The sequence below is a fragment of the Macaca mulatta genome, chromosome 15 (assembly GCF_049350105.2).
Source record: "Macaca mulatta isolate MMU2019108-1 chromosome 15, T2T-MMU8v2.0, whole genome shotgun sequence".
NCBI lineage: Eukaryota > Metazoa > Chordata > Mammalia > Primates > Cercopithecidae > Macaca > Macaca mulatta.
This window is the reverse complement of record NC_133420.1, coordinates 47917270-47932611: the sequence shown is the minus strand read 5'-3', so window position 1 is coordinate 47932611 and position 15342 is coordinate 47917270. Positions and strand designations below refer to the sequence as shown.

At 37.5% G+C, this 15342-nt stretch overlaps 1 protein-coding gene across 1 annotated transcript in view; it reads right to left on the bottom strand.

The window, feature by feature from the left end:
- Positions 1-15342, bottom strand: part of SVEP1 (sushi, von Willebrand factor type A, EGF and pentraxin domain containing 1) — a 227539-nt gene that overhangs the window by 107617 nt on the left and 104580 nt on the right. The window contains exons 15-18 of the mRNA XM_015117116.3: positions 11409-11573; positions 10606-10839; positions 8386-8547; positions 5630-5791 (exon numbers count right to left, since the gene is read on the bottom strand). Of these exons, the coding sequence (XP_014972602.3) occupies positions 5630-5791; positions 8386-8547; positions 10606-10839; positions 11409-11573 (723 nt within the window). The remainder of the gene's footprint in view (positions 1-5629; positions 5792-8385; positions 8548-10605; positions 10840-11408; positions 11574-15342) is intronic.

The following is a 15342-nucleotide window of genomic DNA, read 5'->3' as shown; positions in this document are numbered from 1 at the left end:
AAGGGTCCAATTAAAAGACACAGACTGGCAAATTGGATAAAGAGTCAAGACCCCTCAGTTTGCTGCATTCAGGAGACCCATTCTCACATGCAGAGACACACATAGGCTCAAAAGAAAGGGATGGAGGAAGATCTACCAAGCAAATGGAAAACAAAAAAAGGCAGGGGTTACAATCCTAGTCTCTGATAAAACAGACTTTAAACCATCAAGGATCAAAAGAGACAAAGAAGGCCATTACAGAATGGCACAGAGATCAATTCAACAAGAAGAGCTAACTATCCTAAATATATATGTACCCAATACAGGAGCACCCAGATTCATAAAGCAAGTCCTTAGAGACTTACAAAGAGACTTAGACTCCCACACAGTAATAATCAGAGACTTTAACACCCCACTGTCAACATGAGACAGATGAATAAGACAGAAAGTTAACAAGGATATCCAGGAATTGAACTCATCTCTGCACCAAGCAGACCTAATAGACATCTACAGAAATCTCCACCCCAAATCAACAGAATATACATTCTCAGCCCCACATCGCAGTTTTTCCAAAATTGACCACATAGTTGGAAGTAAAGCACTCCTCAGCAAATGTACAAGAACAGAAATTATAACAAACTGTCTCTCAGACCACAGTGCAATCAAACTAGAACTCAGGACTAAGAAACTCAATCAAAACTGATCAACTACATGGAAATTGAACAACCTGCTCCTGAATGACTGCTGGGTGCATAATGAAATGAAGGGAGAAATAAAGACGTTCTTTGAAACCAATGAGAACAAAAATACAACATACCAGAATCTCTGGGACACATTTAAAGCAGTGTGTAGAGGGAAATTTATAGCACTAAATGCCCACAAGAGAAAGCAGGAAAGATCTAAAATTGACACCCTAACATCACAATTAAAAGAACTAGAGAAGCAAGAGCAAACACATTCAAAAGCTAGCAGAAGGCAAGAAATACTAAGATCAGAGCAGAACTGAAGGAGATACAGACACAAAAACCCTTAAAAAAAAAAAAATCAATGAATCCAGGAGCTGGTTTTTTTGAAAAGATCAACATAATTGATAGACCGCTAGCAAGACTAATAAAGAAGAAAAGAGAGAAGAATCAAATAGTCACAACAAAAAATGAGAAAGGGGATATCACCACTGACCCCACAGAAATACAAACTACCATCAGAGAATACTATAAACACCTCTACGCAAATGAACTAGAAAACCTAGAAGAAATGAATAATTTCCTGGACACTTACACTCTCCCAAGACTAAACCAGGAAGAAGCTGAATCCCTGAATAGACCAATAGCAGGCTGTGAAATAGGCAATGATTAATAGCCTACCAACCAAAAAAAGTCCAGGACCAGATGGATTCACAGCTGAATTCTACCAGAGGTACAAGGAGGAGCTGGTACCATTCCTTCTGAAACTATTCCAATCAATAGAAAAAGAGGGAATCCTCCCTAACTCATTTTATGAGGCCAGCATCATCCTGATACCAAAACCTGGCAGAGATACAACAAAAAAAGAGAATTTTAGACCAATATACCTGATGAACATCAATGCAAAAGTCCTCAGTAAAATACTGGCAAACCAAATCCAGCAGCACATCAAAAAGCTTATCCACCATGATCAAGTGGGCTTCATCCCTGGGATGCAAGGCTGGTTCAACATACGCAAATCAATAAATGTAATCCAGCATATAAACATAACCAAAGACAAAAACCACATGATTATCTCAATAGATGCAGAAAAGGCCTTTGACAAAATTCAACAGACCTTCCTGCTAAAAACTCTCAATAAACTAGGTATTGATGGAATGTATCTCAAAATCATAAGAGCTATGTATGACAAACCCACAGCCAATATCATACTGAATGGGCAAAAACTGGAAGCATTCTCTTTGAAAACTGGCACAAGACAAGGATGCCCTCTCTTACCACTCCTATTCAATATAATGTTGGAAGTTCTGGCTAGGGCAACCAGGCAAGAGAAAGAAATAAAGGGTATTCAGTTAGGAAAAGAAGAAGTCAAATTGTCCCTGTTTGCAGATGACATGATTGTATATGTAGAAAACCCCATTGTCTCAGCCCAAAATCTCCTTAAGCTGATTAGCAACTTCAGCAAAGTCTCAGGATACAAAATCAATGTGCAAAAATCACAAGCATTCGTATACACCAGTAACAGACAAACAGAGAGCCAAATCATGAATGAACTTCCATTCACAATAGCTTCAAAGAGAATACAATACCTAGGAATCCAACTTACAAGGGATGTAAAGGACCTCTTCAAGGAGAATTACAAACCACCGCTCAGTGAAATAAAAGAGGACACAAACAAATGGAAGAACATACCATGCTCATGGATAGGAAGAATCAATATTGTGAAAATGGCCATACTGCCCAAGGTAATTTATAGATTCAATGCCATCCCTATTAAGCTACCAATGACTTTCTTCACAGAATTGGAAAAAAAAACTGCTTTAAAGTTCATATGGAACCAAAAAAGAGCCCACATTGCCAAGACAATCCTAAGCCAAAAGAACAAAGCTAGAGGCATCATGCTACCTGACTTTCAACTATACTACAAGGCTACAGTAATCAAAACAGTATGGTACTGGTACCAAAACAGAGATATAGACCAATGGAACAGAACAGAGCCCTCAGAAATAATACCACACATCTATAGCCATCTGATCTTTGACAAACCTGACAAAAACAAGAAATGGGGAAAGGATTCCCTATTTAATAAATGGTGCTGGGAAAACTGGCTAGCCATAAATAGAAAGCTGAAACTGGATCCTTTCCTTACTCCTTATGTGAAAATTAATTCAAGATGGATTAGAGACTTAAATGTTAGACCTAATACCATAAAAACCCTAGAAGAAAACCTAGGTAATACCATTCAGGTCATAGGCATGGGTAAGGACTTCATGTCTAAAACACCAAAAGCAATGGCAACAAAAGCCAAAATTGACAAATGGGATCTAATTAAACCAAAGAGCTTCTGCACAATAAAAGAAACTACCATCAGAGTGAACAGGCAACCCACAGAATGGGAGAAAATGTTTGCAATATACTCATCTGAGAAAGGGCTAATATCCAGAACCTACAAGGAACTCAAACAAATTTACAAAAAAAAAAAAAAAAAAAAAAGCAAACAACCCCATCAAAAAGTGGGCAAAGGATATGAACAGACACTTCTCAAAAGAAGACATTCATACAGCAAACAGACACATGAAAAAATGCTCATCATCACTCGCCATCAGAGAAATGCAAATCAAAACCACAATGAGATACCATCTCACACCAGTTAGAATGGCAATCATTAAAAAGTCAGGAAACAACAGGTGCTGGAGAGGATGTGGAGAAATAGGAACACTTTTACACTGTTGGTGGGACTGTAAACTAGTTCAACCATTGTGGAAAACAGTATGGCGATTCCTCAAGGATCTAGAACTAGAAATTCCAATTGACCCAGCCATGCCATTACTGGGTATATACCCAAAAGATTGTAAATCATGCTGCTATAGAGACACATGCACACATATGTTTATTGCGGCACTATTTACAATAGCAAAGACTTGGAATCGACCTAAATGTCCATCAGTGACAGACTGGATCAAGAAAATGTGGCACATATATACCATGGAATACTATGCAGCCATAAAAAAGGATGAGTTCATGTCCTTTGCAGGGACATGGATGCAGCTGGAAACCATCATTCTCAGCAAACTATCACAAGAACAGAAAACCAAACACCACATGTTTTCACTCATAGGTGGGAACTGAACAATGAGATCACTTGGACACAGGAAGCAGAACATCACACACCTGGGCCTATTGTGGGGAGGGGGCAGGGGGAAGGGATAGCATTAGGAGATAACCTAATGTAAATTACGAGTTAATGGGTGCAGCACACCAACATGGCACATGTATACATATGTAACAAACCTGCATGTTGTGCATATGTTCCCTAGAACTTAAATTAAAAAAACCAAAAAAGATCCAAATATGGTATTATCCAACAGACATGGTTTATGAGTTTCAGTTAGGCCCTAAATTTTCTTCTCTTCAGTGAAACTATTAGGTTGATATTACTTGCCCAATGCCTCAAGTCTCACAGACTTGTATCTACCTTGATTCCACTAGACTGAGATAATTTAAACATATGAAGTATATATGAACATATCATTCAGAATGTGTTTTGCCTGTTTCCTTTTGTCCCAATGCACTTAACTTATAAGGACTACAACTTCCAAGATGCAATGCTGGAAACGCCCCTTCCTGCCCTTGCACATTAACTTTTCCTAGCTCTTGTTTACTGGTAATCTCTAACTGGGTGAAGTCAAGCATGGCTAGTGTGCAGTGCGAGTAGGAAGGGTGCCTATGTGTCTCTGTGTTGTCTGAGAGAAGTAGGGAACCAGTAGGTTGGCTTCTTAAAAACACCATTCATTCAATATGGGTACAGCTTCTTCATTTCTTAGTTGCCATAGACTTTAGGTTTTTAAATGAAACTGTAGAGGTAGGATACACAATTTTTTTAAAAAAATCTTTCATCAAGGCATGTTTGTTCGGTTCCCAGTGAGTAGCAGAGGTAGGCCAACCACCTTTTATTTTTAGTCCGGTTCTATTGACTTTGCTAATTACAGTAGTTGCAATTTTTTGGAATTTCTGGAAGTAGGCTGATCTTGACTGTCAGTCCTAGTTTCATTGTCATTCTAAGTTTTCATCTTTTGTTTTTGTTTACGTGTTCATGAGTATTTTGCTGGAAAGCATCCCTCAGTACGGATGTTAGTCAGAAATACTTAAAAATTGGAACTCTCATCTTTTTATTTCTATTTAAACCAGTGGTTCTCAATCTGTGGTCCCTGAACCAGCAGAATCAGCATTACTTGAAAACTAGTTGTTAATAGAAATGCAAATTCTCAGACCCCTCCCCAGACCTACCTAATCAAAGACCCTGGAGGTAGGGCCTCGCAATCTGTCTTAAAAAGCTCTCCAGGCTGACATTTGAGAACCAAAATTAGTGGCTCTCAGATTTTCCTAATCACCTCAAATAATCACCTGGGGAAACTTAAGAAAACCAATTCCCAGCCTCCACTCAGATAAGTTAAGTCAGAATCTCTGGAAGAGAAGATCAGGTTTCAGTACTTTAAAAATACTCACGTAAATGTGAAGATGATTCTAATGTGCTGCTCGAGTGAATAACCAGTCATGAAAACCTTCAACTCATAGGGAGTGAAATGTAATAACCCACAGAATAAAATACGTTTAGAGTTTCAAGAAATACTAGACAGAACTTCACTTTATAAAGGAGGGAATGAAGTTCCTAGCTTAGATATATTTCTACCATATCACGAAGCCACATGCTTATTACTGTTTGAGGCCTGAGACAAAGTCTTGTACTTCTTTAGTGTTCCTAACCCAGCCCAGTGTTTACACAGCAGGTATTTATACCTAAGTGTTAACTGGCTAAGAAACTAAACAAAAAAACCCTTTTTATGAAGAGACAGTTATTTCCATTCTGTGCATAGAGTAGATGTATGGTTTTGCTGAAAATATGCCACTCCTTCATGCATAGAACCTAGTAGGTTTAAAGAAATATCAGTGCCTAAGGCTTTGATAACCTCCACATGAAGAAATGTTCACGGCTCCTCTTTTCACGGTTGAGGTGTTTTCTGGACATGAGAGGCAGCTCCGGGAACCAAATTTTGGCTGGTAAGTGCCCAGTGGACACGATTCACAAGTCTCAAGTCCGCTGTATGAGTAGGTGCCTTGTTTACACTGAGCTGAAAAGAAAAAGGTAATATTATTATCAACAATGATATTAAGCCGCACAAAATTAGCACTGTGTGGGATAGAGTTTTCTGCAACTTAGGACAGAATGAGGAACCCAGAGGGCTCTTTCTCCTGCTAGCTAAGCATATGCATATTGTGGCACCACCATGCTTCTCTATACTAAGTTTTAGACTATTTCCATTTACTTGCATTATGACCTTTTACAGCGTTTGATGCATAGAACATGTTCAATAAATAGCTGTCAAATGAAGTTAGAAATACATAGCACAGAAGGACACTATGATAGGAACAAGTTGTACACTGGGAATTTGTTCATGTAGAAGTTCTCAATATGTACACTGTTATCCTGAGTGGCGGAAACAAAGCCCCAAACCCAGCTAGCGCCTTATAAACTACTCTGACATCTCTGCTTTAAAAAAGAACTGGCTGCTCTAAATAAGAGCTAGCTCTGCTACCTCCTCTTACCTAGAGACGCCATTTCATGCAAGGGCTGGTGAGGAGTAGAACATAAAAGTAGACATACCTTCAGGCCCAGAGAGGTGAAGCAACTTTCTAAATTCATAAGGATGATTTGTAGAAGAAGAGGACTTTGGCCAGATGCCCTGACTCCCAGAGTACTGACCTTTCTTTCTGCTTTTGACCGCCAAACAACTCTCCTTTTCACCATTGCTAACATGTTTAGTGCATTTCCAATTATGCAGCACTGCTCTAGAGTTTATATCAGTCATTAATCACCCACACCTGCATTCAGAACTATGGCAAAGAAGCACGCTTCTGAAATTCCTTATTTTAGGCATGTCTTGCTGCAACCTTAATTATGAGAGAAAATGTTTCCATCAGGAACTCCTATTAAGAATAATAGTTAAAATATTTTGAAAATATTGAATATTTTAGTAGCAAGAATATGTGCGTATGTGCTTGTAGTTATTCATTTCCAAGTAAACGGAGAACTGATCTCATCACATCAGACACTATTCTAACAAAAAGCAATCCAATAATTGCAAAGTGTCATGAAACTTCTTTCCATTAATTAATGTGAGATTCAAGAAAAGAATCCAGGTGATAGATACAGTTTGGATGTGGGTGTCTGCCCAAATCTCATGCTGAAATATAATCCCCAGTGTTGGAGGTAGGGCCTGGTGGAGGTGACTGGATCATGCGGGTGGATTTCTCAGGGCTGGCTTAGCATCATACCCTTGGTGCTGTTCCAGTGCTAGTGAGTGAGTTCTTGTGATACCTTATTGTATAAAAGTATGTGGCACCTCCCCTGTCTCTCTTTTTTACTTTTTTTTTTTTTTTTTTGAGACAGGGTCTTGCTCTGTCCCTCAGGCTGGAGTACAGTGGTGTGATCATAGCTCACTGCAGCCTCCACCTCCCGGGCTCAAGCAATCCTCCCACCTCAGCCTTCCGAGTAACCGGGACTACAGGTGCACACCACCATGCCTGCTAATTTTGGTATTTTTTGTAGAGACAGGATTTTGCCATGTTGCCCAGGCTGGTCTTGAACTCCTTGGCTCAAACTGCCTGCCTGCCTCAGCCTCCCAAAGTTCTGGGATTACAGGTGTGAGCCACCACACATTCCCCTCGCCCTGACTCCCTGCCTTGCTCCTACTTTCTCCGTGTGACATGCCTGCTCCTTATTTGCCATGATTGGAAGCTTCCTGAGGCCACCCCAGAAGCAGATGCTGCTATGCTTCCTGTATAGCCTGCAAAACTATGAGCCAATTAAAACTCTTTTCTTTATAAATTACTCAGTCTCAAGTATTCCTTTATAGCAATGTCAGAATGGCCTAATACACCAGGCTAACTGATGAATGCAGATTGGAGTTTAACTTAGAGCAATGGAATATTTCCAAAAGAAAAGCTAAATGGACTTCGTTAAAGTGGGGGAAACACTCAGGTAATATTTTATGTTTAAAAGAAAGAAAAAATAAATAACATTGCTTTCTGTACACTATTATTTCATTTTATTTGCCATTTAGATTTCAGGACTGTGATGGGGCTTAGGACATCCTACCTGCAAATATTGTACCTTGCCTTGGCATACTGAATATTTCAAGCTAAAGGAAATTTGAGAAAACCATAGAAGCAGGAAAGCGTCTCTGAACTTCTGCCTTTCTTTCCTTTAGGAGATTGTAAAACCTAGAAATAATTCTCTCACCTTCCCCTTTGAAGCAGACTGTAAAACCCTCATGTGAGGAATGCCCACCCTATAACAGGTGGGCAAGAGGAAAAAAATATTCCTATCCCCGAAGACACAGGGACACACTGAAGAATCTGAACAATCAAGACTTGCTAAGCTCCACTTAACTTATTCTCAATAGATCATTCTTCTCCACAAGTATCCTCTTCATCAAATTTAGCGTAAAAATACACAGGTTTTTCTGGTTCATTTCTGAAGGCTCCCATTTCACCTAAAACTTACATTGAATAAATGTGTATGCTTTTCTCTTGCAAATCTATCTTTTGCCATAGGGGCCTCAGACAAGAGCCTAGTATTGGGTGAAGAAAATAAATCTTTCTTTCCTCCAAAAGGGAAACAAAAATTGAGCTTCTTTAGTTGAAATGTCCAGTAAGCCTCTACCTTTACAATCAGAGATGTTTCTTGAATGGATATATTCTGTGTACATCCCAGAGGGGCAAGGCTTGCACTCAAGTTGCCCTTCTTCATCTTGATAGGATCCGATCCGGCAGCTTTCACAGGTGAAATGTTCCAGAGAATAATAGGTTCCCAAAGGGCAATTGACTGCAGAAAAAGCAAACAGGAAACAGCGAATAAACTACAATGGTGGAACACACTGGGCTCTTTTTTCCTAAGACATGTAAGTAATAAAGCATGCTTGCAGGTGCTATTGTTTATAGGTTAAATTTTATGGCCAGAGGTTTATTCACAAGGTAAACCTTTCAGAAATATGTTCCCAGAAACCAACAGGAAGACATTCTTTTATTTTTTAAAGAAAAAGCAAATTCTTACTGACCAAGCTTAAGGCTTATATAACAGGGGTTTAAAAGTGTGGGTTAAAGCTATGATAAGCCAGATTATCATGAGAAGACAGTTAACAAAGAAAAAGCCGAGGGACAAAAAGGAAAAAACAGTTTGGTTCCCTTGAGGATTTCAGACACTACAAACATTTTCTTAGTTGTTTTTCTGAATGCTTCCCCATTGAAACTGACTGCTTGTCAGTTAGCACCCTCATTTTTTTGAGATTTGATAGGTTTGGAGTGGCTCAGAAATTCTGAGACAAAAATAGAACATTAAACATTAAACTGAAAAGGCTGCTACCAAAATTAATATCCTTAATGGGGAAGACACTTGAAATTAGCCCCTACGTGATTCTGAGATCGAGTGTGTAATAATTACCCATGTATTCGTTAAACATGCAGATTTCAAGACCCCACCTCCAAATGCATTAGTCCTAGGATAGGGCCTGAGTCAAGATGCATTTTAGGTGATGCGAGATCACACTGAGAAATGAGAAACACCGGTCAATGGGATTACTGATTTTTACTCACAAGTGGGGAGGAAACACGTGCAGGCTTAGAACAACAATTTTAATGTGCTTTTGATGGGCTGAATTTGTCACACTATAAAAAACCCAGCTGAGCTCTTGGACTAGCAATAAGAACTGTGGAAGAAGGACACAAGAACCCATGTTTACGGAGAGATGAACATAAGACTCATGCCATTCGGTTCAGCTGAGTGTACACAGTTCCATTACAGGAGATTTCCTTACCTATAAATGATGATTTCTTTGGGGGAACAGGCTGGAATTGATCCAGATTGTGGCAGTCTAGAATAGGGGTTAAAAGTTAAGGGGTTGGGAGTGGAGAGGGAGAATAGGGAGTGACTGTTTAATGGGCATAGAGTCTCCTCTGAGGGTGATGAAAATGTTTTGGGAATAGAGGTGATGGTTGCACACGATTGTGAATGTACTTCATGCCATTGAATTATACACTTTAAAATGGTTAATTTTATGTTATGTGAACTTCACCTCAATTAAAAAAAAGACTGGTGTTGGCTGCCTCGATGGAATTTTTTGCCACACTACTTACTGTCTTTTATTTTATTTTTATTTTTAAGACAGTATCACACTCTGTTGCCCAGGCTGGCGTGCAGTGGTGCAATCATAGCTCACTGCAGCCTTGACTTCCGGAGCTCAAGTAATGCTCCCACCTCAGCCTCCTGAGTAGCTGGGACTGCAGGCACGCGCCATCATGCTTGGCTAATTTTTAGGGTATTTTTTTTTTTGTAGAGATAGGGTTTTGCCATGTTGCCCAGGCTGGTCTCGAACTCCTGGGCTCAAGTGATCCTCCCACCTTGGCCAAAGTGCTGGGATTACAGGCATGAGCTACTGCACCTGGCCTCCACTTACTGTCTTAATGGGTAAGTCTTATGGGCAAATTCTTAGCCTCTCTGGCTTCAGTTTTCTCATCTGTAAAATGTGCTTAATAAAAATGGTACCTCACAGAGGTGCTAAACAGGATTAAACATGACATGTGCTCAGCTGGAATACAGAAGTGGTCACAAAGTATTCGTTATTATTATTGGAGCTGTTACTGAAAGCTGTGAAGTCTAAAAATCTTTAAATAAAAATCAGATTTGAGTCCCTACCTGAACTAGATTTCTTTTCCTTACCAACAGTAGTTCCTTAGACTCTTGAGACAAAATAGTAATAATAACAACCACACAACAAGAGCAAAATATGTTTCATTTCAATATCCCTTCATAGTTGTAAAATGGCTACACCCATCTTATTTGACCCAGTATGCACCAAATATTTTTGATCACAGGGAACAGTCTTACCACACATACGCCCTCTCAGCACTGAGCCTGGTCTGCAGAAGGGGGAAGCCTTTTTTGTTTCTAATGAATTGCTGTCAGCTATAAGTATTTCTGATGCAAGCTGAAAGGAATACATGGGGTCTTTACTGAGAGTCCTTTTCAGTTTATTTGTGATAGTTTCCAATGTCTGAAGGAGTCGTTGCTGATTTTCCCATTCAAGGGTATCATTTCTTTCATCGGGTAATGGCACACTAGCTGAGATAAAAACAAAACAAAATAAAACATAACACAAACACATGGTGTTTCAGAAAGTCATTTGTAGTTAATTTTTTTACCAAATAGAAATGGCATATTTAAAATCTTTTAGTACTAATAACTGGTCTATAGAAAAAAAATAAAAATCTTTCAGGAAAAATTAATTCAAAGTAAATTTAACCACTATTCACTGAACAACTAAGTAAATACATGGATAAGACTAAGAACCATACAATTTGTTTCAATCCTTCTCTCATTGCTAAATCTATATCACCTTTTTTGGGAGTTCTTTATTATAACATAATAAATTCTTGTAAATTCTTGCATTTTAAAAGTATGCCTTAATCATGCCAAGATGAGAATGAAGTAGGGTGCTTGTCGCCGTGAGACCTACAAAAGACACCTATGATATTGACAGCAAAAGATTGCAAGACTTAGTTAACTGTGCTTTCCCTAATTCTCAATTCCAGAGTCATTTCCTAATAATGATAACAAATGGAAGATTTGAGAAGCAAGTTTCCAACCAAGAATTTTCCATAATATTACTTTTTCAGACAGTTTATCCTTACCTGTGATGTTAAAAATTAACTTAATTTTATAGTCAGATAATGGGGCACTTCTTTTAATCCGTGAAGACCTGGCATTGCCAATGCTTGTTGGTGTTTCTTGCATAGTGTCCAAGAAGTCATCGTAAGAGTAATCCAGCCTATTAGCTGCACCCCAGCCACCTGGTCCTGGAGAGTTGGGGCAGAGACACAAATGATCACACAGTTGCTTTTTCATCAGCATTTAGGTTCTAATGTTAAGCCACAAGTGAAATTACACTTGACTATTTCCTCAAATGCTCATAATATACTCCATACAGGGTTTGGTCTACAATGTTACATACATTGTAATTTCTGGTCACTTCATATTTAATATAGATTACCAATGAAATACACTAAAAGAAGAAAGAAAAATCTCTATGGAGCTACCAGGGCATTTATACCACTCTATCTTTGAGTTAATAGTTAATTATTTTAGCTTTAGAGGTAAATTTTAGAGGTAAATAAGAGCTGGGTGCAAAATTCTAATCCATTTCTACTCCTTTGCAAGGCTTTTCCCAAATCCTTTTTTTCTGTTTCTAAAATTGACCTTATAAACTATTAATATACATAAACAGATCTCCTCTTGTGAAGATAACTCAAGATGCTTTCATCATATTTTAAAGGTAAGGGTAGTTTACAAAGGCAGCAGATAAGTTAAATGACTCCATGATACAACCACACTGGAGGCAACAACGGTACGTGGAATTCTCTAGATACCCTTGATATCACTGTGATTAACTGCATGGGTTCAGATTGTGGCTTCTCGATGTATGCTGCTGTATAATCTTAGTCAAGTTACTTTTATCTTTCTGAGCCTCAGTTTCTTCATTTATAAATTGAGATGATTCTTACCTGATAGATTTGTCTGTGGATTAAATGAGACAAAATATATAAGCTGTCAAACTCAGCATTTGACTTATTATAAAACTATATTAATATTATTCTGGCCATACTATTGTTATGTACTTTAGACAATAATTTATATTTATATAGGCCTCTCCACTTAAGTAAATTGTTTTCTGAACTTTTTGACTTTATTTATGCTTTTGGCTATTAAAATTAACTGGGATTAATATTATCTTTTTACTTAAGCCTTTTCTCCACAAGCATTAGGTAGGTGTTAAGAAAAAAATGAGCAAAGAGAAAAGTATTAAAAATGACTATAATTCTAGAAACCACATAGAAATAATCACCACGAACATTTTAGGCAAGCTTTTTTCCCACTATGAATGTATAAATATACACACGGATATACATTTATGCATACGTACATACATACATATACACACACACAAACCTGGAATAAAAACAACACACTTTTAACAAAACAAGATTATACTATGTATGTATTATTTAGTAATCTTTTTCAAATTTTATGGCATTTCTATGTGAAATGGCGGCATAATACTCTCTTGTATGATACAACACAAACCTGCAGTTTCTATTTTTAGACTTTTAGGTTATTTCAAATTTTTAGGACATCCTTACACATACAGTATTTAATCAAATCTAAGATACCATTGGTTAGAAGATACATCCCAATTTCAGGTCTAAAGGAAAAATACGCATCTCAAAATTTATGAAATGTGGTACATATTTGCACAATGGCATGATTTTTACCTTGAGAAATATTCTTAGAAATGAAATTTCTGGGTCTAAGTGCATGGGCATTTAAAATCCTTTAGATACATATTGTCAAATGCCCTCTTAATTTCTCCTTTCTACACAACGTATGAATATGATTTTTTCCCCATAATTCTTGTTTGTTAATCTGACAGATCAAAAATTGCATTTCACTTTATTTATTTTATTTATTTTATTTTAAGATGGAGTTTTGCTCTTTTTGCCCAGGCTAGAGTACAATGGCATGATCTCGGCTCACTGCAACTTCCACCTCCCAGGTTCAAGTGATTCTCCTGCCTCAGCCTCTCGAGTAGCTGGGATTACAAGCACGTGCCACCACGCTCAGCTAATTTTGTGTATTTAGTAGAGATGGGTTTCACCAGGTTGACCAAGTTGGTCTCTAACTCCTGACCTCAGGTGATTTGCCCACCTCAGCCTCCCAATGTGCTGGGATTACAGGCGTGAGCCACCTTGCCTGGCCTAGTTTTAATTTTGATTACATGATTATTATGAAGTCAAATCAATTTTATTATATTTATTGGTTGTTTATTTTTCATACATTATGACCTGCCAAGGCATGGTTATAAATGTTATACCGATCTTGTGACTACTGGGAATACATTTAGGGAGGAATGCTTGTTTTTTAGTATCACAGGATCATGTGTGCCACCTGCCCATGCCTTTCTCTCAAGAACTGCCATTTGGACCCTTATTAGATGACAAATACTGCTCATCTCATAGACTTGTGATGACAACTGACTCTAGGTGTAATCTTGTGCCCCCACAACCTACCCCAACAATCTGGGAGGGGAAACCTGGATGGTGTTTAACAGAAGAGGGTTGATTATTCTAGATATGTTACTGACAATGCCACCTTACTTTTTCCTATCTAAAACCTTAATTTCCAAAATGTTTACTAAAGTGTTGTACATAATAGTAAACAACTGAAAATAACCCAAAATCTACCAATGGGAACTATTTCTATAAATTATGGTAAACTGATCAATGGGATAATATGTGGCTATTCAAACTGTATTGAAGTAGGATATTTAGTGAATAAAAATGTCCTCAATACAATGTTAATTAAGAATTTGTGTTCAAAATAGTGTCAGTGTATATACAATAAACAGTTATATATATGTAGTAATATGTATATATCATAGTATGGTATGTATACAGTATATATAGTATGGTGTATATATATGTATATCTACATATATATAGTTATAAATATATACATGTATTAACAGGCTTTTTCTGGGGTTGTGGATTATCTTCATTTCATTTTTTGTTTTTAAGCATTTTAAAAATTGTCTAATAAACATATATGCACAAATGATATTTAAAAGTATTTAAAAATCGAAAGCAACAGTCAACATCACTCTTAATGCTAAATCACCAAAAATATTACAAACATGATTAGTATTTGAAATGGAAAAGATGTCTGCTGTAATGCAAATTAATACTTACCATCTCATAACCTTCTAAGCACATGACTTGTACTTGTTCATTCAACGCTTAAAATGGTCACATGAGGTGAGTACTCTTATATAGGTGAGGAAACTGAGGCACAGAGTGTGTTGATAGCTTGCTCAAGATCACACAGCTAGTAGGTAGTGAGGCCAGGATTTTGACTTAAGTAGTTGGTTGTAGAGTCCGCGTATTTAACCACTACACTACTTTGATAACACTATTATTATTATTATCTTTTTTTTTTTTTTTGATACCTAGTCTCACTTTGTTGCCCAGGCTGGAGTGCAGTGGCATAATCACAGCTCACTGCAGCCTCGAACTCCTGGGCTCAAGGGATCCTCCCACCTCATCCCCATAAATAGCTGGGACTACAGGTGTGTGCCACCATGCCTGGCAAAAAATAATCTTAATAAAAATGTTCAGAGTAAACATAGTAACATATGTTTCTCACAGTAAACATAGAGAAAACATCACAATTCCACTTAAAGATATATTAGACTTGAATAAATGAAATCTTAACATATTTTTGGTGAGGAATCTGAATATTTTACATGTGTAACTATTTTATGTTAATGACTTCATTGTAACTTACATTGAATGCCATATCAAAGTTGCTGTTAGGACTTTATTACTATTCTCTTTTAGGATACACCAACATTTGAATTTTACCAGCATACGTGACTTGGTTTTCTTAGTTTTTGTCATTTTTAAGAATCCTGGTAAATAATTTTAAATAATTTATTTGTTACTAAAATTTGATATATCCTTAGTGATCATTCAGCACATTATCAAATTATTTAGCCAACTTAAAATGCTTGAT